Source organism: Diuraphis noxia, unplaced genomic scaffold, assembly GCF_037042655.1.
Source record: "Diuraphis noxia isolate RWA-SAM2 unplaced genomic scaffold, SU_Dnox_SAM2 contig0006, whole genome shotgun sequence".
Lineage (NCBI taxonomy): Eukaryota > Metazoa > Arthropoda > Insecta > Hemiptera > Aphididae > Diuraphis > Diuraphis noxia.
Window position 1 is genome coordinate 790,866 of NW_028301716.1, and position 27,818 is coordinate 818,683.

Genomic DNA, 27,818 nt, shown 5'->3' on the forward strand with positions numbered 1-27,818 from the left:
AGCAGACATATAATAAGGTATTCGATTAATGTTCAGTTCGTTTTGCTGCCAAAGTGTATCGAGTGTTGTCCGCATGCCCTCTCCAATCATCAGTTTACTCTACGAAAACCGTCTAAGAGGAACGCTGGCACGTGGCGTTATCCGACGACAGATAACGATGAACGATAATGTGAAGATTATTGTTATTATATTATTATACGTGCATCATAATAATAGAAACCTATTTATGCATCGTGGAAAATACTATTAGGAAAACGGGGATTACGGTGAACGAAAATAAACATTAAAAAATAACCAACATTATAATAATATTATTATTATAACGCACCCGCCGTTGAAGGAGTTTGAGAGAAATAGAGAGAATGGAATATTATTATTATTATTCGTAACTGGGACGGCCTTTGCTCAAGCGAACAATACAAAATAACGCGCAGCCAACATCCGAGTTGAATAGGACTCAATTTACAGATAAATTATTTATCATACACACATATACATAGGTGTGATGTACCATCGACTTCGTCATGGTTTTCTGTTATGTTATTTAATTTACAACACTAACATAAATTTCAATACCCATGAAATCATATCTGCAGCAAATTACGTATAATACGACTATGTCCAGAAACTGACTTGGCGTACTGTCAAGAGTATACCTGTATTATATTGTTATTATTATCATCGAGTAGTTTTATGATTTTTCAATAATATGATTCCATTGTTCACTCGCACTATAGGCATAAGTCGCCAAAAAAATGTGTGCATGTAAATAGGGAGTAAGTTTGTTTGTACATTAACACGTAATAATACATTAATATAGGTATATAAAAATATTATATATTTTGTGGATTCGTCTTAACATGATTTTTTATAACAGTGACTTTTTTGCTCATAAGTCATAACGCATTCTCAATTTGTTATATTAATTCATCATACTACCCTCAATTTAAAATATATTTCTGCAAATTTTTGTGGGAGGGGGGAGAGAGCGGTAAAATACTCCGACTCACCCTTATCTATATGCCTAGGCCCTATATAACATAGATATGCTTCACGGATAAACAACGTTATCTGCGCACTGCTTTTTATTATTATTATTATTGTATATAATACCTTCACTCTTAAGATTAAACTGACTTCTAGTCAAAACCATTCGTTTGAGTTAACAACTGCGGTCTTATTTTATTTTTCAATTGCGAAAATTGTCTGTTTAACGTAGTCCTGTAGAAAAAATAATATTTGGTTTGGAAAATGTGAAATATTCTCAGACGAGTAAGGTTAAATCGCAATTCTTATTTTCCTAATCACTAGCTCCAATCATGGGTACATAAAATCCATTTATGAACGATTACCAATATTTTAAAATTAATTAATACTTATTGATTTATTATAATAGTAACATGCAATCTATCTACAATTTAAAAAAAATTCATTTGGCAAAATTAATAAATAGTAATATACATAAATTAGTAGTAGGTAGGTATGAAATAATTTGAATATTTCCTATGGCGACAAAATTTCAATACTTCAAATAAAAACCTGAATTGTTTACTCTAAATAATTTTTTGAAGATTTTATTGACAATTTTTATGTATTTTAATAAAAATTTAAATGAGTAGTTTCAGAGAAATAATAATGTTTATACTAAGGATAATAATCCTTAAAAAATTATTTTACAAAAATATAAACAATATTACATAGATAATTAAATGTAGTATTTATTAAACTTGAATCATTTTTGAAAATTCTTTATATTGATAGATCATTAGTAATTACTTACATTTTCAAATCATCTGAGCCCCCCTCCCCCATACATACTTACATACTCAGGCCATTACCATACAAATATTATTCTGATTAGTACACAAATTTATATAACTCAAAAATAACTTACTCAAATTTTGATTTAGATACATCAAAATTCTCAAAAAAATACCAACTGAATAATTAAATACCAAAAAGGCTTAGTTTGTATTGTAACAGGATCATTCTGAGTGGTACAAAAAATATCAAGTAATTTAAAATATTGTTATCAAGTGTATCTAAAAATTCTAAAAACCAAAAGTTTCGTACATGCATATTTTGAATATAATGACATGGGGCTAATGCTTAAAAAATTAGCCTGTATATTAAAATATTAAAAGCGATGATTTGCACAAATCTCTCATATTTAAAGGCTACCTACAGAATTTATTTCCAATTTTTTCTGAATTAAATGAGAAGTTTTAATTTCTTATTTGTCTCTATGAAATATTATAACTATTGTTACATTTTCTGTAAAATGAAAGTTGAACATAGGTAGGTACCATGTAATTAATGCAATTAATTATTTATCGTAGATCAAAAGGAAAGCATAGACCAAAGTATATACTCGATGCGCGTCCATTCTCAATACATAATAATATTATTATAATTTTGAATACTGGTAAAATAATATTTATGCCGTTTTAAAGGCATCTTAAAAAAAAAAAATAATAATAATAATTTAAAATCTTTGAAACCTGCAAAGAATATTAATTAATTATTAGTATTTCTGCAGTTAAATTACTATTCACTGCACTTTTAAGTACCTACCTATTCTGCTGCTGCATACGACTAACATTCAAACTCAGTTGCAGCATATGTTGAATAAAATAGCAATAATAAGAAAAATATTTTTTTTAAATGCACTACTTTCAGAAAGAACTTCGACACTTAAATCTTGACCACAGTAAAAATAAAAAATAAAATTTAAAAAAATATGAAAGTTCCAACCTAATGGATACTCGACCCATAGGGACCTGCCTCTATAAATTGGTCATCATTTATTTATTAGGTAGCTATTATTTTTTATACGACAAGTAGTTTTGTATACGTGATGCATTTTGGTTCAGGAAGCTTTCCTATCGATCGGAAAAACTATAAAACATTAAACTAATACATCAATTTTATCAATTTAAAGGAATAATATACCTACATAAACTTAATACATATTTTATCGAGTGTATTACGTTATTTATTATTTGCCATTTTCTTAAAAACTCGAGCTTTTTTGCTATAATACCCCGCAGACTACGTCTGCGGTACAAAGATTTATGTCGCCATGCCCAAGTCTTTTTTTATGACTTGCATTCGTCGGTCTTGAGATAGATGCAAACTGATTTGTTTTCAGCCACTCTGAGTGGAGTGATCGCCAATTCGCTTGATAATTCTGTATAAATCTCGTACAATATCTCTCTCTCTATATATATATATATATATATATACATATACATAGTTATAATATAATGTGTCTATTATGCACATTTACAGTATAATTTATCATATCATTAATATTATTGTTATTATTTTATGGATACAAACGATTATCGCTCGGAAATTCGTCGATTTGCCCGCCAAATCGACAATATCATCACTTAAGAAACAATATCACCTTTTTGTAGTTTTATTGACTTCGCGAAAAAAAAATAGTTTTTTGTAGTTTATAGTACTATTTATAATTATTTTAACATTGCTACTTTAACAATTAAATAATTTTTTATGTAATTTAACAGCAAATAAGAAAAGAAAAATTAAAAAATTATAAACTGACAAAAATATAGGAGGTATTGTTTATCATTTTAGGGTAGACAGGTGATGTTATAAAAATATAAAACTAATCATCACATAAGTTAGATATTCAAAGTCAAACTACAATACAATTCATCCCAACACAACATCACTAATAACACAGTGCCTATCTCATATATTTTGGTAACATGACATAACCTATCTGAACATGATTTTTAAAAAACATAATTAACTCTAAACTCCAGATAAATTCACTTCAATAATATGAAACAAATTTTAAAGTTTTTTCGATGACCATTACTAATGGACAAAATGGAAAATTTTATGAAATCTCGTTTGATTTAAATTTGCATACGCCTAAAACAAAGCTTCTGTTATCACGGATCTACGTCTCATAACCTGTCTAGGACCTAGACTCTAGGTACAGGTATTTTCTTAATATTTTTGATATTCTATGTTGTAATTGATTTAATAAATAAATAAATATTTCAATATATATAATTAATTCTACACTTGAAATGATTGCGAAAAAAAATTGAATACAACTGTAGTTTTGGTAATGGTCTCTTTAATTTAACTTCAAAATGTTAGTTAGAGGTGATATTGCTTTTTAATCAACAATATTTAAAACTGTTAAATTATTATTATTATTATTATTAGGTATTAAAAGTTGTGTGATTGCAGTGTATTATATATAGAGAAAATTATTGGTTATGAAGACGCACCCGAAATACACTAATAAAATCATTTATATCAATGAAATGCATTTCATTTTATATTGACGCAATTACTATTCGTACAGATGCCGCAGTCGTGGGTTTTCTCTTTGAATGTTTACATATTTTTATTCATATGGCCGAAGGAGCGAACTAATGTCAATCACTCCAATTTCTGGTGCATAGTTAATTTTATTTTATTTTCAATTTACATTTAAAAATCATTTTTGTCTGAGATAATGTCGTTTGATTTCAATAAGGATTAGAAATAATTAATAAACACATAACAACAGTTAGAATTGAACAATAATTAAGCGATAGGTACTGCTATACGTAGGCCTGATTTTGATCTTGAATGTTAACATGTTTCATAACATATACGTATACATTACCTTGTTCATACCCGGTGTTAATGGAATAGGAAGCGGCGATTTTCTGTCATAGTCTAACACACGTACCACATAGGATTATAGGCATATTCTTCCAACCTACCGATTGATATATTATTTAGTTAAATATTATTTCATCGCATTTATTTCTGAATTAATTATAGAATGGTTTACTTGGGATATTACATATAACATGGAATCGAGTTTTATAAAATATATAACATGTTTAATATTGTATTAAACCAAGTTGTACATCATGATTATTATCAACAGGAACATTACATTCACGTCAGAAAGAAATGTTATAAACACTGTAGAAAGGTAGATACTCTAACCTGCATTAATTATAATAATATAATAACATAGTTATGAGGTGAGATAGGTACGTACGTGGTATTGGGATAGGTAACCGAGTCAAGTTATATTATGGTTATAGCATTTATCTTAGGCGCAGATACAAAAGTTGTAAATAAATGTTTGTAATTATTTCCACTGTTATTGCAGGCTTTTCCGGACAATTATATTGCAATTCACAAGCGGGTGCGTTTTCGTATTAAAATAAGCGCCTCTTGCGAAAACGGCGAAGCCCACTTGATAACAATGTACATTATTATTATATATGTAATAGGTATAGAGCTTTTCGTTATCAGCTAAAAGCCGGCAACTTAAAAGATTTTGGATGAATTATTATAATATCGCGTAGTCTTGTCTGCCTAACCGTTTATTATTATTATTATTATCAGTCGCTTGAGAGGTTAGGTTAGGAGGTAAAGAGGTGGATTTAAAAAAAAAAAAAAACAAAAATGATCATTTGCACAGTATAAGTATTAGTAGTATTACTATATCAGCCGTCAAAAGCTTTTACCCAACCTTTCCTCCCAATCATTTTCCCACCCAAAGTACAACTCATATCACGTCTTGTATATACATATTGTATAGAGTAGGTAACAATTTCGTAATAACAACTATACACTTTTAACATTATAAGATAATTTCTTTTGTTCAATTTACCATATAGGCTAACATTGTGTCAGATTTCTATTCTTTAACGATTTAAACTACCACTTTTCAGTTTTCACTCTTCAATATTATTGATATTTTCGCGGTGTACCTATCAGACGCATGCATTTGAGTGCAGAAAGGACATTCAATATTTTGAAATGTTTGATCTGTTTTTTTTTTTAAAATTATTATTGTGTACTATCTAACTATATGTAGCTATAAACCACAGTCGTTGTCTATAAGTTTTATTTTTTTTTTTTTATAATAACGTCTTCATTTAAACTTCATTTTCCGAAGCAGAATATTTCTCAGAGAATCTTTTTGAACGAGTAGTTATAATTAGTTACAAGTATTTAAAGCCCAGATGAGCCGAGTTAGTAGACAAAGGTTTTGTGACATAATCCAGTGCAACTCTACTCTGATAAACTAAATTATATAACAAAAACGAAATACCTTCTAACTAACTATTTATTTGGAATTTTATTTCTTGTGTCAAAATACTCAAAAATATGGTGTTTAGGAATATTAAATTTAAATTGTATGTCATTCAATAAACAATAAAATTGTCTTATGGTTAAGACAAGCAACAGTGATTATTATTATGCTAATTAGATATCAATACAATAACTATAACAAGTAAATAACAATAAGTCACATGTAGTCTTTTGCTGATGTTTTCCCCCTTTTGTATGACTGTATCTGATATATATACTTTCTACAAGCTATTGAGTTACAACGGTTATGATTTACATCAACATATTTATAAAATATTTAAATTTTGTTTTAAGTTCTGCCCTTTTAATGAACTTGAAGATGACTGAGAGTGAGCATCTGTTATGGCCGAATGATTCTGATAAGTGTTCTTGAAGGTTTGAAGCCAATCTTGGGGGATGATTTTCACTCATTAGAACGCTGTGAGTGATTTATGTGTAACGAATCCGAAGGCTAGTTAAGACAACTTTGAACTTTCTAAGAAGGTATGAGGGATATGGCCATGTGAACTCATCTTGTTTTATTTCGTGGAGTTTCGTGCGCATGGAATTCCCGTTTGTCTGCCACATATTGGTACAATGTAATTTTATTATGGGTTTGAAATCTTGTTTGATTACGAGTTAAAGTGCTGTTTCTAAAGGGTTAGTAATTGCATCTTTTTCTGCCTTATCGTATCTGATAATTATTAATAGACGGCTACGTGTATTTTTAAAAATACGTTTTGGAAATTGTATGAAAAGTCAATTTACATAGGATATAATTAATGTGTCAATTTGTTTTCAATTCGATTTGGAGGAATTATATATTATTTTTTTTTAAGCATAGTATAAATTTGAATTGCATTTATTTTATTGAATTTACAAATTTCGTTTTTGTTTCAAAATAAATTAATTCTATGTTTAGATGTTTTTAATTAAAATTGTGTATTGTTTAAATGTTGAATGAGTACATATAGTTTTGAACCCTATATTGTTATGCAAGTCCTGTGCACTCGAAATATTATTAACTATTGATTCGATGAGAAAACATAATATTATGTTACAATTTGTCCTGCCCGAAATTACTCTCGCCAAAGATTGTTTTAATAATAAATTTGTATAAAAATGTATACTATATTGTATCAGCTACTGATTAAAAAAGTTATAATATAAAACGCATCCAAACAATGGCAAACCTATTAATAAACAAAAATAAACAAAAATAAAAAAACCATAAACTTTCTCTGTGAGATGAAAAAAATTCATGTATGACCTCCATTTTAGTTACTCAGATATAGTGAAAATCCTTCTAAATCTCATAGATCATCGTTATTACTTTTTATTAAAAACAGTCCTGTTGTATTTGAGTCTAGTTACTTCAGATAAACTAAAGCGAGTTAAAAAAAATAGTCACCAAATTTTAGAATTGTAAGTAAAAATATTCTTAATCCTAAAAACAATTATATTTTAATTATTTAAAAAAAAATTATACAAATAAATCGGTCCAGCTGTTCTTAGCGGTTATTATCGGAGAACACTATTCGATTTTATATAGATAATATTATATAGGTACACTAATTATTATTAAAACTTTAAACCATTTTAAAATCTTATAAGATCATTGTTTATTATTTTCGCTCTACACAATATCGATAAGACGTTTTAATTCATGATTTTATTCTAATGTAATATTAATAATTCAATCATCGACGATAATACAATATACCACTGCGAATGGTACTTTGCAGTACATTATAATATCTAACTGCGGCTGACCGACCGGCGGTAGTGTATATTAATCAAACAGAGATTTCGGTTAAAATTTAAAACCTCAAATCGGCTTAAAGCATTAAAAGGTTTTACCTTTTACAGATATAAAAGTAGATGGGTAGGTACTGAAATTATAATAACATACCGTCCTAGATTTGTACTAATTGAAAGTATCAGATGTAGATACAATGTTTTCGTGAGCCGTTCTTACATTCTTACATATATGTCATATTATAATGGTGTACAACATAATATTATGGTTATATTATAATTAACATTATATTATTTATTTTTGTCTGTTATAAATGTGGACATACTCGGTACGGTAGTCTCAAGGAAGAAAGTTCTATACAATTTTACTGTTATAAGCTGCAGAACAATATTTTCTTTTATTGAAATTACGAGAAGGATTCTCTTGTGTAGTCCTAGTGACGTGGCGAATGTTGTTTTTTGAAACTTGTCATGTGAATGAACCTAAATTGATGGGTTTGCCGATATTGGGGTGTCCAGACTATAGCAAAAAAAAAAAAAGGTTGAGAAGCACCTGTACTAAATGCATTTGTTATATGTTTCGAACTATAAACAAATTAGTTTTTATTACATAGTTTCAAGATTTAGACTGCATATTACACTTACTAATTATATCCTATAATTAATAAGAAATTTAAATATTCAGAAACGCACATACTCGTATTTTTTTCACTTTTACATCCTCCTCCTAATTATTTTTTCATACTGTTACAAATAGCAATAACATTGTATAACGGCGTGCATACTGCTAATATTATGATTGTATGAAATCAAATGTACATAAATGAAATATGGTCTTTAAATTTCACAGAAGTATGAGTAAAATCTTTAATTACTACACCGCTACACGATGTTTGATTGTTGATCAATAAAGTTCTGGTAAAACACTCTCATTATAACACAATTGAAAAAAAAATATCAGATTAACTTTGAAAATCTATCTATATGTATGTTCGTTAGAAATATCGATCAAGCGATTTAAAACAATTATTTAGATAGCAATTAAAATTTAAGACTGAAACACATATTACTAATGAAAATTCATCCATTATGTTGTGTACGCAAATAATAATAATTATTTATTATACAAGTATGATTATTTATCGCTTGACGTCACACGCGGTGTGTCGAGAGGATATTAATTTTTAGATAAACATGAATAATTACCGAGCAAGCACTAATAATATTTTGATTTCGACGAAATGAATATTAAACCTTTCCGTCTAATACTTGGTATATTATATACGATTTGTAATCTGTATATAAGTACTTGTACGACTTGCTGTTTACCCATACACCAGTTCAGTAAGTACGCATCTTAATTATTAAATTGTGTTCATTACTGACTACCCAAAATAGATTTTGTTACGCTTCTCTATGTTTGCATGACGTGTACTTAAATAAAAATATATTATAATACCTAATAACTATGTATGAAATGTAAACTTCAATTTTGATAGCTCTTTTTTTCTACTTACAGTAATAATTATTTTTTGTATAACTCATAGATATATCATATCAATACCTTTTACATTATACTATGTTCACACCAATTTCTTATCATTTTAATAATACATTTATTCGATTTTTGATTTTTGAAATATTTACATTTACTTCAATTTGAAAAATTTTGATGATCAGAAAATGTTCGGTATAGATTCGTTTTCGTTTAAAAAGAAAGTTTAACAACTGTCCTAACAAACAGAAAAATTTTAGTCTCTTCATTTAAAGGATTGTTTTTCATAATGCAATGTATACTATCATAAGACTCCGACTGTTCATTTCCCTAAAGGACAGTAAGGACACATGATCTATTCTATTGATAGTGAAATAAACGAGATAATAAAACACGAGAAATAATATCATAAATAATTACACTCTTAAACGTTACTGCAGCATCTAAAATAACTGTTAAATAATAATTTAATTATTATAATCATAATATTTATTGTATCAAAAACCTCCGCGGCTCCGCACACTTTATTTAAAAATAGGAAAAAACTGCATACATTTTTTTGAAGTTGTAGTTCTATCCAAAAACTGAACATTTCCTATTAAATTATCTATTAAAAATGTGCACAATTTTAAATGAAAAATAAATTGTTTATTATGTATATTATTTTATTATTCAATGCATTATTTATTATTTATACATGTTTTAATTAAAACAATTACTCCTTTAGTCTATGGAAGTTACTACAAACCGTACAGGAACTGAAACCTAAAAAATAAAACCTGACATTAGTATACTTAACTTATGGGAGACTATATCGTTAAACCAACTATAGGTTAACATTTTATCCCCCTTCCACATAAAAAAAACCAATTTTGTTAAGCCTAATACTATATATATATATATATCTAATATATAAAAATCTCGTGTCACAATGTTTGTTACCAAACTCCTCCGAAACGGCTGGACCGATTTTTATGAAATTTGTTGTGTATGGTAAGTAGGTCTCAGAGAGTGATGTAAACTATTTTTCACACCCCTATTTTTATTGTAAAGGGCGGCTCATACAGGGATTTTTTTTAACCTAGGACAATTTTTTTTTTATAGAGTTGCCGTTGGTTACCAAACATATTAAATTATTATTATTATTATTATTTTTTTTTTATATTTAATCACTGTTTCATATATTTAATCAATGGCCACACTGACCAATCAGCCGCCGTTTTCGCCGCTGTCGTCTGACGTATTTCCATAGATATAAACATAAATTAATTAATTTAATATTGTATTGATTTGTGCATTTTGTACAATGCCAGCAAGACGCAAGGGGTCTCATTTGGCCCGTCGAACGACCAAAAGAACAAGCATGCGAGATAGAAGAGAACAAAGAAGAGACGTACAAATCCAACCGAACAATAAAAATGTACGTGTGAACATGGTGCGATTGCGTGAGGCACAAGCTGAACAAAATCAAATAAGACGATTAGAAGCGCGTCAATTCGTAGTTGACACACGCAGAGCAAATGACCGACAACGCCAAAAAGTACATAGAGCATTTACACCCAATTCATTCCTTCGTCTAGCATTTGAGTATGGGACCGATATTGAATATTACGCTTATTCGAAAGTAGAGATTGGTGCTATGAACAATGAATGTCCGCATTGTAATGCGCTGAAGTTCAAAAATGAGCCAGCTGGTATGTGTTGCACGTCAGGAAAAGTGCAACTACCGGAAATTGAAACTCCACCTGAACCATTGAACGGTTTACTTATCGGTACGGATCCAGATTCTAACCTGTTCCTGATGTCAATTCTAACATTCAATTCTTGTTTCCAAATGACATCGTTCGGAGCAACATAAATAGTTAAAAATAATGCTGCAAATAGTCAACAATTTAATTCAACATTCAAAATCAAAGGCCAAGTTTATCATAGAGTGGGCTCATTGCTACCAATGCCAAATGAACCATATACATTTTTACAAATTTACTTTATGGGCGGTGAGGACTCCGAAAGCGCACTTGCCAATCGCGTGGATGCACGTTGCAGTTACAATAACCTTGATGCACCTTTGGCCAGACGCATCGTCGGTAATCTGGACGCTTTATTAAATGAGCACAATGAATTGTTGAAATTATTCAAATCACACATGCACAAATTACAAAGTGACAATCGCGCAATTGTCATCAATCCTGATAAAACACCAGCTGGAGAGCACATTCGTAGATTCAATGCACCTGTAGTTGACGACGTTGCTGGAATCATGGTTGGTGACCATGTACCTGTACAGCTACACGAGAAATCGTGATTCGAAGAAGAAATAATAATATTGAGTTCATTGCTGATACACACCGTTCATACGACGCTCTCCAATATCCGCTAATGTTCTGGAAAGGACAAGACGGATATTGCATAAATATTAAACAACGGGATCCCGTAACAGGTACTTCATTCATTGTGAGCATCATTACTTAATTTGAATTAATATTTATGAATATATTATTACAGGAGACAAAACAAACAAGAACGTTAGCTCGAAAGCTTATTATGAGTATCGTATGATGATTAGACGTGGTCAGGACAACGTCATTCTATGGTGTCGCGAGCTTTGCCAACCATTCATGGTCGACATTTACGTGAAGATAGAGAACGAACGACTACGATATTTACGATATAATCAACAAAAGCTGCGTGCAGAGGAATACATTCACTTGCGAGACGCTATTCTGTGCAACGCCGACACCACCGAAATTGGTAACTCTATCTTTCTACCATCATCGTACATAGGCAGTCCACGTCATATGCAAGAATACAGCCAGGATGCTCTAACTTACGTGCGCGAATACGGCCGACCATGTTTATTTATCACGTTCACATGTAATCCAAAATGGCTGGAGATAACATCTTTGTTATTGCCAGGACAAAATTCAATACATCGTCATGACATTACAGCACGTGTGTTCAAACAAAAATTAAAGTCTTTAATGAGTTTCATTACAAAATTACATGTATTCGGTCCCACACGTTGCTGGATGTATTCAGTTGAATGGCAAAAACGAGGATTACCTCATGCACACATTTTGGTTCGGCTAATCGACAAAATACGTCCTGAAGAAATCGATAATATAATGTATGCTTAAATTCCAGATATGTCTACTGATACATTACTGTTTGATATTGTTACGACAAACATAATAGTTTACTATACGCTATGATCCCCAAAACCACTAATAAACTACAAATAAAAAAAAAAATTATTTTCTCATAGGTACATAATAACTAATAAGCAGGCCTCGAGACTTGTAGCATTTGCATATTTTTTTGTAGTTTATGAAAAGATAGCAGAGTAAGCAATAAATCCATTTCAGACAAAAATGAACTCAATACCAAAAGTTTTTAGTGCATATTTTTGCATATTTTAGAGGTTTTGCTATTTTTTCGACTATTTTGCTATTTATTGCTAATTAATGTAAAAATCGAAAACAGTCCTGCAAAAATACATATTTCGGCCACAGTGATCGACAGTTTTGGGACGATATAAAACTCATTGTCGATTGAAAAAAATATTCCTAAAATATCCCAATGCAAGACAATATTGTGTTTATCGTATCTTTTATCTTAATGTTGTTTCTGTTATCGACTTCGACCATACTTGCTTACATACCCAATAATTATAGACTGTTCCGATCTACAACGACGTAATCGATTAGTATACGTCGACTTTTGATTGCGCTCGTATGTACGTTTTTATCCGTATAGTGAATTTGTGAATTTATAAATTTTTCTTTGTTCATCTTTGTGTGTTTTATTAAAACATATTTTTTATACCATGCCAAAAGATAAATTATCACTAGACCGACGGTTAAGAATCTATGTACAAGAATTCAGTTCAGATACGTTTTCACACGATTCATCTATTCTTTTCTGCAAATACTGTGAGATTAAAGTAAATTGTGAAAAAAATTCAATGTAACACAACATCTTAAAACTGACAAACATACAAAAGCAATTAAACGTAAACAAGAAGAATCAGTAAAATTCGACACATACAAATTTATGAGAACAGGAAAGAGTTTTTAGTCATTATTTGTAGAAAATTATAACTGTAAAATGATATAAAAAATTTTCTTTAAATTTTAAGAATTATAAATTCATAAATGTCTAAATAAAAATGTTTAATAAATAATTTTTAAAGCATATTTTCATATTTTTAGTGCATATTATAGCGCACACTTTACATTTTTTCGGTGCATATAATAGCGCATATTTCATGATTTTTTAGTGCTATAAGTCTCGAGCCCTGCTAATAAGTAATAACACTATACACGGCCTACGAAAATACCAAAATACAAACTAATACGTGGGTAACGCCGTTTCGGGACAGCTAGTATATATATATATATAATATATACATATTAATATAATATGTTTACTATTACAATAATTACACGAATAATATAGCTTCAACTTTCAAAGAAGTCTGCAGAACTTCAAAAAAACCCTATAAACAATTATATGTTATATCAATAATTATTAATTACCATTAACTCTGCTACGTTCTACGTGAACTCCCCCTTCCTCTGAAAATTATTTTTGACAAGAACCAAAGAAAGAACTTACTAATTTATTCCAGAATTGAATTTATGAACATATTCACTATTAATTTACAGTTGTTTATAATTTGTCTGGAAGTAATCGGACAGAGAGCGGGGCAATATTTAACTTTCAGCCCTTCCACCAAACTTATTTTTTTACTTAATGGTCAAGAAATCATGGGATCACATATTTTACAATTATTTGCAACAATTTTGAAAATGTTTTCAGAAAGTATAGGAATTTAGAGGGCCAATGCTTTACGTCTCGTGAAAAATAAAAGTGGCATCGCAGTCGGTCGGTTTTATCGCGAACGGCTGTAAAATAAAATAAATAAACAATACGAACAAAAGATTTCGCGAATACGAGTTTGGTGTTAGGTATACTTCGGGGTGTAATATAATTTAATATAGTTTGGTAGCAAAAGTTTAGAAATAACGGGGAAAAGACTGACTTTATTTGAAGTAAAAAACAAAAACAACGCCGATGAAAAAGTGTGTAAGGCTATCAAAATTTAGTTAAAAACTTTTATTTTCACATTTAAAGGTACACACAATATACACGACTTGACGCCCCGCTGGGCATGGGAGCTGAACCCGTTATAAGTTTTGTTTCCACGATAGGTCTTAATGCGAGGCAATATAAATTCTCGTCGATCGTATTGCTTTTTTAATTTTTCGTTTTACAAATTCAAAGCGTATGGTACCTAAAGAAAGTATTATAATTTTATTATTATACTCGTATTATTATCGCAATAACAACGAAATATGACTGTGAGAACTATGCGATTAGCGTCTGTTGTTCTACAAAAGTATACTCGTATTATATTATACAAATAAGGTTAAGAAAATAGAAGTGGTCATGGTCGTATCAAGGCCGTATACGCTTGTATAGGTGGTGACTAGGGGTTCGACCTCCCCCCTAACAACATGGGAAGTATATCAAATATGTATTTACAATGGTTTAATATTATTATTTTAAATTTTGATAAGGTAAAATGATTCATCGTCACTGCGTTCATCCGTTAGTCGGTTTCTCAGATAATATTCTTGATAAAAGTTTTTTTTTGAAAAGAATGATTTGCATTAAAAATTCAAGGAAAAATTTGACCAAAAATTTCTAATGCTTTGAAGTGGAATGATTTTCTGGAAATAACTTACAAATTCCAGTTTTCTGAAATTTTCGAGCAATTAGTCTATCGGCCTTATCACATTTAATTCATACCAATTCGAAGGGAACAATAATATTATTCCAATAAATTCATAACGATCATTCAATTTTATCTGTAGATATTAATAATACAATACATCAATTATGTGATTTATTTTGGACTGTTATTGGCATCGCGTGATTTTATTTTTAATACATTGTTACATTAATTTTTAATGGGCCGCCTTCAATTTAATTTTCCGGAAGATGTCAACTAATGAATTAATCATTCTTGCACTGTGGTCTTATTTTTTATTATTGAAAATATTTTTATTTTTTCCATAATATATATTCCACAGTTTGTTACTTATGGAATAATAATATGTAAAAATAATGATCAATTGTATGGCTTGAATGACGGATTTAAGAAGCCTTCCAGTGAAGACACATTGGCATTCATTTTTAAAAATAAAATATAATTCCCATATAAACGTTTCGAGTTCGTAGCCACTGGTATTTCATCTCTGGTATGGCTTATACCAGTAACAGTAGTGGTAGTATTATTATTTGTACCACCAGTGTTCGACGTGTTCGTCCGTCTGCATGTGCATACATGGGGTTAGATTAATATTATGTAGATCATTTACAAAAGCATAGAATAATAATATATCTAACACATAATTAGTCAGCTATAATCGAATAAGTACAAGTTATAAGATTTATTTCAGACTTTTAAACAACTACGTGTGGTTAGGTTAGGTTAGGTTGCGTTTATGCCTATACATTTTTAACGTATCTAAATCTTATAATTTTCTTGAAAACGTACTTTGTGATCATTTATTATTCATAAAAAAAAAAAAAAACGTAATATCTAAATAAATATTTAGATTTTTCAGATGCCACGCTCCTGGTATTTATAAGTACCTAGTGGTTTAATTATTATTGTGTCCGGATGGTACACTCGGTTAAATTAAAATATTTTGTAGATTATTATCTATTAGTAGACTGATTCGATTCATTTCATTTAACAAAATATGTAATAATGATGGATAATCACTTACTATCTTGCTATAATATTATATTATACTAGATCAAATTCTGCAAAGTAAAAAAAAACTACCTGTTCAATTCCAGCCATTAGAACTGCGTATTACAATGATAAATGGGCAAATGTAATAAAATATAGACAATTTCAAAGACTGTGAAGGCACATACCAAGTACATGTGATATGATCACACCGATGTTGAAATTTTACACAAAATACGTTAGTCGATTTAGTTAGTTGCCATGTGAACATCATATAATCGAAACACTACCGTGTCCAAACGGTCAACAATACTTGTATGGTCATCGATATTTTTCCATTGTGTCCTACACGTGTAGATTTATTATGGTCATCGCATAAAATGTATGAACCAAACAGTTCTAAAAAATGTGATTGTTTTTTTTTTTTTTAACATCGATTCCAGCAAAATAGTGCATGAAAAATGATTTCAGCAATCGATAAAATATTTTATCATCATTTAATAGCCAGCAAGTCCATAGATATACCTGTAATATAAAAATAAATGCTGAAAAAAATAGTATTACCTACACAGGTGTTTATTGCAATATTTTACAGTTTAGTTTTTAAGTATTTTTACAGTCTAGCTTTTTATAATTTTTAATTCAGATTCTTGGTGGAGTTTTATGAATGTAATTTTTTTTAATTTAAAATTTAAATGTAACAAACGCGTCACTGTTCTTAAGTAGATATTGTGATTTATCCATCACTTTAAAGCATTTATTGTGTTGGAGATATAGGGTTATACAAATAAATAACATAATGATTGAAAATACAGTATAAACATAACAAAATATTTAATATTTATACCCATTAATTATGTAAATAATAGTGAAAGAATACAAAATAAAACAAGACATCATCAATATCTATTGATATATAAAGTTAAATCAAACATCGAAACTACAAACCTTAAGCTTATTTAAATACCAACCCGCAGTTAACTTAGTCTTATTAACCTACACACAATTGAATAACTAACGAACAATATATTGGCTTACACCGTAAGCACCAAAAACTTTAATGTGCCCAACCTGTCCAATTTATTAAAAATCGTGTGTACCATGGGTCGTGACTCATGAGTGGCCATATGTAATATAATACATAATTTATACATATGTATACAATAATATTACTATATGAGTAGTGTTTGGAAAGTTCAAACTTGGAAAATACTGAACTAGTTCACGTTAGATCTATTAATTCAGATTTTTATTTAAAAATTATATGTATATTATCTACAGAAATGAAATATCGCAGTATACTGTAATTCATTACCAATAATTATAAAAAACATCATATGATAAAAAAAAAATGTAATTTTAACTGTTATTTGTAAAATTGTCTCTAAAAATATAAATATTGTTCATACTCTATGTATGAGAAATAAGTGACATTCACTTGTCGTTCTCTAAACATTAATATGGATGCAATGAACTATATGTCCCTTAACACTAACTTTGAGTTAAGATGAACTAGATTCATCTCGCTTACTCCGCTGCAGTGGCGCAACTAGGCTAACTGGGGCCCTAGTGTCACTTTTAACTAAGGGGCCCTAATTAAAATTATTTATGCTTATTATTGTGAACAAAATTTGGTCGATAAAATGAAAATCGCCAAAAGGAAAAAATTAGGTAATGTATTCAATGATATAACTTATACTTATACGCTTGTAAGTTGTAACAACTGTTTCTAATCAGTTTACTGAAATGGAAGTGGTAATTACTATTCATTATCAATACCACATATTAAAATTAAGTTAATAGATTTATTAAAAGTTTTACCAACCAAATAACAACATAAATCATAATATTCTTATAAAAACAAATAAAAATTATAACTTTTAAGACTACACTAGTCATTTATATACTGTACATTTTAATATTTTATATATTTTAGAGTAATATAATGAAAACTATATTGTTAAAAGTATTTTAAATTTGTTTTCACTTAAGAAAAAGAAAATGTATTTGAATTAACACTGAAACCAAACATATTTATAAGCAGTGGTGTAGTGTAGGGTACACGCGGGTACACTGACCATGAAGGCATGAACCATACGTATTAACGTTACCCAATTATACCTAGGCAATAAAATTTATTTAGGAAATATTATTGGGTAGTATAATATATTAAATTTTGATATTCAATAACAAAAAAAAGATAAGCGTCGTAAATTATTTACTATTGTCAATATAGAACAATATAGAAGCGAATCTCGATTCGTTGTTTACGTTTACCCATGATTTAAAGATACCTATCTTAGATCCTTGTTTACCCGTATTCAAAAAATGAGGTTAAAATATAACAATCATAATTTATGAGGTTCTATTGTATATTATATAGACAAATAGATTTTGGATTGTACAAGTACCGAATAATGGTGGGATGACTGGGGGAGGGGGGTTGTAGAGCGTAGGCCCCAAATTTTTTTTTACAATGATTAAGGCGTTTACCCATAATTTGTTTTAGAACTACATCACTGTATATAAGCATTCAAAAAGATGCAAAATAAATGCAATCATTTCACTGTACTAGTCATTATATATAAATTATAAATAGGTATATAAATATTAATGATCAAAATGTCATGATTTTTATATTTATTGTGAAACTTATTATCAAATATGGAAATAGATTATTTTATTTAGGCTGGGGCCCAGGGGCCCCTGCAGTCTTTGGGCCCCGGTGTTTGACACTCCCAACCACCCCCCCCCCCCCCGGGAGTTGCGCCACTGCTCCGCTGTTTGAAAGAAACATAATAATTTTTTGCGAATAGGTTGTTGGGAGGACGTCTATTTTTTTTTCTTAATTGGACCGGTTGGTATGACTAATATATATACTTCATAGGTGCTACAGGAGGAGCATTGTTCGTAGAATATGTTTTTTATTAATAGTTTGTAATGCGACTTGACACGAGTTTTGTGTTTACAGGGGTGCTTTTTCCGAAGTCCGATTGGCTGTGAGCAAGGAACGTCCTAGCGAAATGTATGCCGTGAAGATAATCGACAAAAAAGCATTGAAGGGCAAAGAGGACTCTCTGGACAACGAAATCAAAGTGTTGCGAAGGTAAGAAATAATAATATAGTAAAATGCGCAGACTTTCCGCAATTGTTTTATAAAACATTATTATATTTTTTTATCCAGTAAGCTCGTCGCGTCATTAGAAGTGATGGGTATCATGTTATCCGTCAAGTATCTTTACGAATATTGTTCATTTTATTACAATAATATATCCATATAAAAGGTGCATGCGTCGTTATATTAATATTAGAAGATTTTAAGCACACCCGGCGGGGTATCAATATAAACCTAATAATAATTCGTCTCAGGGTAGCAAAAGTGAAAAGGTTATTTCACAAAATCAAATATTTTTATAATTTTTATACACTCGTTTTGATTACTATGATGTTTCGTTAATCACAATCATTTTTGGGCAGGTAGATTCTGGTTAATTAACAGCGACGCGTTGGCGGTTTTAAAATATATTATGCATATTTTTTTACTTTATTTACTAGTATAGGAGCTATGAATCAATATTATATTTTTGTAAAATACAAACGAATGTTATTATGATATAGTTTTATTGCTTCGACCTTGCTTTATGCGTTTTAATATTCCAGTAGCTAAAAATATAATATTATTGATCGGATAAATACATAGCGCAATTATACAAGGTGGTCAACCAGAGCAAGCTCATCCTCTTATATCTATTAAAAATTGTTGTTTTGTAAGTATTTGTTTGTATAATGATTTTTGTAATTTTTAAGTATATTTAAAATACTTGGAATAATTTTACTTTTGAATGAGAAACACTTTTTTATCGTGTACCTAAAGCGTCAATCAGATGATTTTTTTGAAATTTTGATGAATGCTGGTCGAATTTTAACAAATATTTTATTAGTTATTTAATTATAATAATATATCAAAACACTGACGTAAACTATGGTTATTAAGCTAAGTATAGTATTAACATTTTGTAATTTCTAAACATTGTGCAAGTAAAATAAATACTTGATTCAATATTAGTTACATAGTTTTTAAATTTTCATAAAACCATTTTTAAGAGCAATTATCCTTTAGGTATTCATTTTAATACGAATACCACAGAAATAACTCATTTGAATTTAAATTTAGATCATCGATATTAAAAAAAAAAAATAGCTGCCATAACATGGAAGAAAAAAGTTGGTTTTTACTAAAAAAATAATATATTTTTGTATTTCCACAATACACTACTTGAATGGTTTGATAAAATATAAATAGTTAAAAATATTATCCGAAAACGCGTTTATGATATTTAAAATATTTAAAAACGAGAATTCGAATCAACATAACTGGATAAATAGGGTTGAGCATGCTTGGTGAATCATCCTGTATATAGGGAATATATGCACAATAATATTGTGCCGAAGTATGTACCGTACATGATTACATAAATATATATATATATTGAAAATTGGACGGTTGAAAAAAAACGCAATCAATTTTTTTATGACTGTACGTTTAACGATGGATATCATTAAAGCGCGACATACCTACATATTAAAAAATAAATAATAATAATTGAACAGACTACAAAGCTCTGTTATACGGGTTTGCTTTTTCATCGTAATAATAATACATTACGCTAATGGATACGATGTTTACAATAAAAATATAATATTTTATATTCATTTAAATCATCATTTAAAAAGTTTAAGCTGATAGTGATTGTCGATCTGAAATCATTTTTTTCTTCTATTAGATGTTTTCGGAATATACTACCTATTCTAATCACTTTCGTTTCTTAAAGAAGCTCCAAACATACGTCACAGACTACGAAGATATATAGGACGGAGATGCTTTTTCGTCAAAAATAACGCAAATTTATGCTAATGAATACGATATTTACAATAAATAATATACATTTAATATTTTACACCTAGTCATATTATAATACTCATAATTTAAAAAGTTTGAACAGAATGTGATCAATGTAATTGATCGGATACAGTTGTTGTATTAAACAATTTTACAATGAAGGAAATCAAATATTATGCATAGTATGCATAATATAATATAAGGTATGTATTAGGAGATTTTCTTTATAACTCACGTGCGACATTTGACAATACAGATTAATGCATAGTAATTTTTTTCTTTTTTGAATTATCTTGAAATAAAATTATACATTACTCAATTACAAGTATAGAGGACAACATTTTTTAGGGTACATATCAATTTATTTAAAAACATCTCAAAACAATTAAACACTCAATTAAAATTGTATATTACAACACATATAATATAAATATTGTAGTTCAGCTATAATAAATAAAGTACAGTCACTATAATATATTGTTTGAATTTTTTAGAGTTCACTTTTTTTTTTCACTGATCATAATTTTATTGGCTACTTGGCCATTAGTGAACATTCAAATTACATATAGTTTACAGTATGCTAGAATTAGGTTATATACTTTAATTATCTTTAAGAAGTAGTTGATAATGTTAATATTTAATTGAAGTTCAGGTTGTAAGGAGTTCATTGATTGCTTAAAGAATAAGTTAAACGTAATGCAATCAATGAAAATAGTATAAAATAGTATAAAAATATATATTATACTAGGTAACTAATATTTTTCTAATATTATTAATATTTTTTCGTCGAATAAAACAAAATTAAATAAAAATTATTTCTTTTACTCTCTTTTTGAACTTTCTATACACAATAGAGATGCAAATAAATAAAATAAAAAACGGAACAATGAAAACTTTTTTAAAATTTAATTGAAGTTTTGCGAGGTAGACTTACGTACAGACTTCAGCCGAACGTGACTTTTGTTGAATTGGCTTGTTTCTGGTAGATGTGGTCGAAATGTTAGCTCCTTACCACTCTCACTTTTTAAATAATTTTTGGGGGATACGTCACGTTTTTAAATAAGATATAAGCTTGAGATTGAATGAAAATTAACAGGTCGTCGAAAAAGAAAGGCTGTGGAGTGGAGTATTTGACAATCAAATGTCTCACATTTAATTTTCGTCAGCCCTAAAAATTCAATATAAAAATATTGTATGATTTTATTTTTTCGTTCTGCTAAGGGTGGTTATATGTAAATACATTTTAATAAAATAAAACTATCGTATAATGGGGGTGGCAAACCTACTGCAAAAATTTATCAAACGTTGAACAATTTTAATGACACCAGAACATATTTGTATTTCATCATTCAATATTTAAACTAATTTCTTGAAGATATTAATTCATTATAAACTCGATATTCGTGTCAACATACAATTAGTTGTGAATAATTTACCCCAACCAATGAATTCGATAAAATCAAAATATATAAATAATACATTGATGGATGTGGTCTAAATCTTATGCTTACGTACTAGTCGAAATAATGCTTCAACTTCAAACTTTGAGGGTGGTTTTCGATAGAAAAGAGAATATACTTGGTGCATTGTAGAGGTCAAAAGTAAACATTCTCCAACAATTTTCAATAAAATCGAGAAACACAAAAAAAAGTGACAGAAAAATGGGAATTTTTACGCAAAACCAGTTTTCGACCAAATCAATTTTTTTATAAGGTTGTAATTCAACAACAAATCACTGTAAATACTTGAAATTTTCACCAAATGTTTATGTTAGTGTTATCTATATACAGTTTAATTTTCAAAAATGTTTGACTTGAAAATTATACCGGTTATTTAGATTGACATTTTCTTTATATCTTATATGATTTAATTTTCAAAATATTTTGACTTTTTTTGAGATATTATAGACAACTGAAATTTTCAATTTTTCTGAAAAAATTTTTGTGAAGTGTCGATAAATTTTTTTGGCCCAATAAAAATACTTGAATATTTAATACAAAGTTTCTTATAAGTTATTCTTATAGTGATTAAAAAATTATAAGAATATATAGGCACAAATTTTTTTTATTAGCATTTGAAGTTCAAATATTGACAAAAATTCGTCAAAACCATGAATATTTGCAAGTTATTTTGTAGTTCAAAATTCATAAAGTTGTTTGTATTTATATCTAAGGTTAAAAACTTCAACACTAAGTTTTCCATAAGTTTTTCTTCAAATAGCTATAGAGAAAATTTGACGCGTCATTATAGAATAAATGTTTTGAGCGTTTGAGTTTTAAATTTTTATTAAATCGCGTAATGATAACAATTTATCCTCAAACCAGGTATATGTATATCTATGATAATATAAGGTATTATGAATTGTGATAACTACATGCAATGTTTTTGGAATAATTGATTAACCATGCCTTATGCAAAATGCGTCCTAATTGAAAAATAAAATAATTGTTTCAAAATAGAATATATGACAATATTTAAATATAATTATATTCTAGACTGACAAATTATTTCCGTTCAGAATCGTTTTTCGTATACAATGATACCTATCATTACATTCAAATTTAACCTACCCTAGTAAGAAGTCCACCCGTCCCACTAATGTACAGCAGAGCAGTACCCACTTACCTGCTTTTTTTTAAAATTTAATTTCAAAATTTTAGCACATGACCAAAAATATTTTTCACCTGCCGCTACTCTAAGTTATATGATAAAAATCTAAGTTTCAAAATACATTATTTTGGAATTCAAAACTTGAAAATTTAATATTAAGGTACCTACTACACTCTAACTACATTCATATAATTTCAAAAATGTCTCTGATGAAAGTTTCGAACATCTAAACTTATATTTTTTTTTCCAAATGTTTACATTTATTTTCATAACTTACTAAAATATATTATGAGATGAGTCAATCACGACGTTAAGTGCGTTCAATTCAGTATAATTCATATTATAATATATAAATATATAAGTTGATTGATCAAAGTGGATTTATACGAGTAAAATTGTTAGCTAATTCATATATTTAGTTGTATATAATATTATATGTCCCTACATAAACTATATTTCTGATTGAAATACAATTTTAATTGGTGGACTTTGTCAACGTTCGTGCTATACCGGGTATTAGCGCGCAGCCATTGGCCAATGGGCTCCGGCGATGATAGTTAAAGCAGATTACTCACTGCACTACACATAAACATCTAAATAATATAATTTCACTAATTAGTTTTGTAAGGTTTTAAGACTGCAAATGAATGAATTATTATATTTCATTTAAACGAGATAACCATGCACACGATACAATACTATACCAGACTACATCAGACGTTTTACATGGCGTATCTGGTCATTATGGGTTGCATCTTGCATACGGACAATCTGAAACACGCTTGTGTATTATGATGTATTATAATGAAATAGGCATCTAATTCGCGATTCGCTTATTAATGGTAATATCATAACATAATGTTATAAGTAGACATTATTAGATTGATCGATGACTTTTGTGTTTTTTTAGATTTAATTATGTACAATGCCAATCAAGCTACAAATTTCTTTCATACTTCATGCTACTTCAGATATTAATTTAATTTAGCATTTTTAGAAAAAAAAAACTCTTTTAGCTATACCTATATAAATACATCTTTTGTGTCCCCCCTAATTGAGCTCTGGTCCTTTCGTTTGATATTTGACAGAAAGTATTAAAATAATAAATTATAGGTACTCTTTTGTAGTTCTGAACTACTATTTTTCTATTTTATTAAAAAAAATATATATATATAACTAGTCAACGTATGAACGAAAATAACGATTCTTTTTGACGAAAAGAAAATTAAAAATACGATGTGCTTTAATTATTTAAGAGTTTGATATTTTTAGCAAATGGACAAACATACCCTAGATTATATTGTATGATAGGTATAGTGTGAAAAACAGACATTATTTTTTCCATTTTTAATAAATGCTCTCGCCAAATAAAATAGTGTATAGTTGTAGCTCCGTGTGTGGGTTCTGAGTCTAAATAATAATGGCGCCTACGCAATTTAGCGAAGTAGTCACAAACCTTATTTATTTAAAAAGTGGCGAGAACGGTATAGTTGATAGACTTAATTGCATGAATTGGTGGTGAAGTGGGGTGGGTGATATAGGTATTTTAAAAAAAAAACTTCAATACTATTTATTTTAAAACCCACAAAGTAGCCACCACTGTGGCAGAGTATAAACTCAAGTGGGTCGTGACTGAAACTAACGAAACTAAAGGTGAACTAGTCGTGGCTGGGAGGTGGCAAAGGGTTAAGAATAGTCATTATTAATAGCAAAAAAATATATTTTAAAAATACCAAAAAATATAGTAAAATGTAAAAATTAAAAATAACAATAATAATAAAAATAATATTGAATGCTTTACAAGTTGTTCAATAACCCCTTTTTTAACCACCAAGGTTTGAGGACAAAAATTACTTTATTCTACTGCTATCAGTTGTAAAGTTTCCCTAACGGTCGAACACTAAAAGTGACCGACCGCCACGAATCCAAGACGGATTAGGTCGGAGAAACGTGGATTTAAAATACATAATACTATATAAGGTACATTTTTTCTTCTATATGAATTATGATTTTAGTACAAATTTTATAATTATTAATATTACACCATATGGAGTACATGGCATTTTACCCGACACCGCATAAAGCCAACACCACACTGGCATGGGAAAAGCTGATGTTGTTGTTGTTGTTGTTATTGCTCTCGTTTGCATCCAACTACCTTCCGGGTGGCAGCCCGGGCCAATCGGGCTGTACTACTCCATTATTCTTATGGATGGAACACTGGTCGTAAAAGGGGCCGTTACGCCGGTGACCAGGCTGGATAGCGAACGACGACTGACTATTTTGACCCAGTGATGCGATGCCGTGGTGGTGGCCTTGTCGGTATATAAATATATAGTCAGAATACGAGATACGATAGGAGTGCGTGTGTGGTCGTGCACGGATGCGTGTTATCATTCGGACTTTTTCATTGTCCCGATGATCGATATATTTGTGATATTGATATAATCTATTACTACCCATACACGAACAGAGTTCCAATGTTTTCACGGGAATAATTTAGTCACGTTACACAGTATACTATTGTTTCTTACTTTTTATGCAATAATCATATACAAAAGTATGTGTTAATACACTTTAGTCATTATAAAAAACATATTATTTCTGTGCTAGTATTTTTATCTGTTAAAAATTTAGTTTTAAATTATTTAATTGCAACGATTTAGGCGTTTACGTTTAATCAAAATATTTAAACGTCAATATTCTAACCAAATAATATTTTTTACCCTTAACAAGCTTATAGCATTAGTACCTAGTGTTTGTATACCTAGTATTGTAATAACTAATAATTATTGTTTTTTTTCCCTTTTTTTTTGGAAAAAAATGTCTTCTTATATAATATTTTTAACTATTAAAGCAATATATACTTTTACAAAAAAAAATTTTTTACTAATTTATCTTGCCAAGTGGATCTTAAGTATTTTAGTAATAATTTATATTTCAAAATCGAAAATAAAATAATTATCGAAAAATATTTGCTTATATATCGCCATTTTACTCTCCGTAACTAAACTTTTAAAGTTTATTTATAAAAAAACTTCATGTTTGATATTTCTTGGTTATGTATCCAAATTATCGAAAAAAAGAATTATGAAATAAAATAGAAATAAAAGTTATCTTAAAATACAATATAGTGACCAGTTTTATTTTTTGGAAACATGAGTAATTTAAAAATAAGTAATTTAAACTTTCCAAAAACGTAATGATACATTTATTCTATACAAATGATTATAGTTAAACTATATTGGCATATTATATAGGTATGGCAATTATAAATTATTATTTTATTGTTGTAAGCATATTATATCAAACATGATTTCATTTCGAAAAACGCCTTCCATAACAATAATTATTTAGAAGACGGTAAACAGAGCGCTGATTAAAAATATTATATTTTCATTTTATTGCCTTATTAATTGCTCTACCAAATGGGTGGATTATTGGGAATATTAAAAAACAAAGAGGGTAACAACGATAATTATAAAGAATTTTGAAGTTTTTCTCTGAACATAAACTTTTAATTGCACTTTGAAATCAAGTACTGCTGAATCTATTCAAAAGTCGTCCTCAAGATTCTTTCGTCGAATTTCCGGTACCTATACGTAGTGCTCATAATAATACGTGTGCAGGAAGTGGAAAGGTGCTGTACGAAAACGTATAGAATTTCTTATACATTGTTAAATATATATAACATATATATATTGTTGTTGCTAAGTATTTTTATACATATATATTGTTTTTCCCTGAGAAGTTTGTTCGGGCAGGGAGAGTGAAAAGTCTGTAGATGATCGAATATTAGTTATTTGTTTTAGGACTTCAAACTTTTAAAACGCTCTTCGGAAATAACCCAAATGGCTAGTAATAATGATAATGACTTTTATTTTATATCGTGTATTAACTGTATAAATTGTTTGTAACGACATTAAAGGGGTCAGGTTATGGAGGCGGTGGTCGTAATAATAATATTACGCAGTCTCATAATAAACAAAATAACGACAATCGTAATATTTTCAACTTTGTGAAAACCATATGCAATATTTTTATTATCACATTAACACTATCACGCGATGATTAATGATCCATTCAACAAAATTATTTATAGACCTGCAATATCACTTTTACCTAATTCTCGACGACCACAGTCAGGCCTGGGAAGATAA

The 27,818-nt window shown here is 29.0% G+C and overlaps 1 protein-coding gene and 1 pseudogene across 3 annotated transcripts in view; both read left to right on the plus strand.

The window, feature by feature from the left end:
- Positions 1-27,818, plus strand: part of LOC149054452 (calcium/calmodulin-dependent protein kinase type 1-like) — a 389,323-nt gene that overhangs the window by 222,187 nt on the left and 139,318 nt on the right. For all 3 annotated transcript variants that reach the window (XM_089229957.1, XM_089229958.1, XM_089229959.1), the window contains exon 2: positions 19,120-19,254. In XM_089229957.1, coding sequence (XP_089086083.1) covers positions 19,120-19,254 — 135 coding nt within the window. The remainder of the gene's footprint in view (positions 1-19,119; positions 19,255-27,818) is intronic.
- On the plus strand, positions 10,689-12,519 carry LOC149054455 (uncharacterized; annotated as a pseudogene).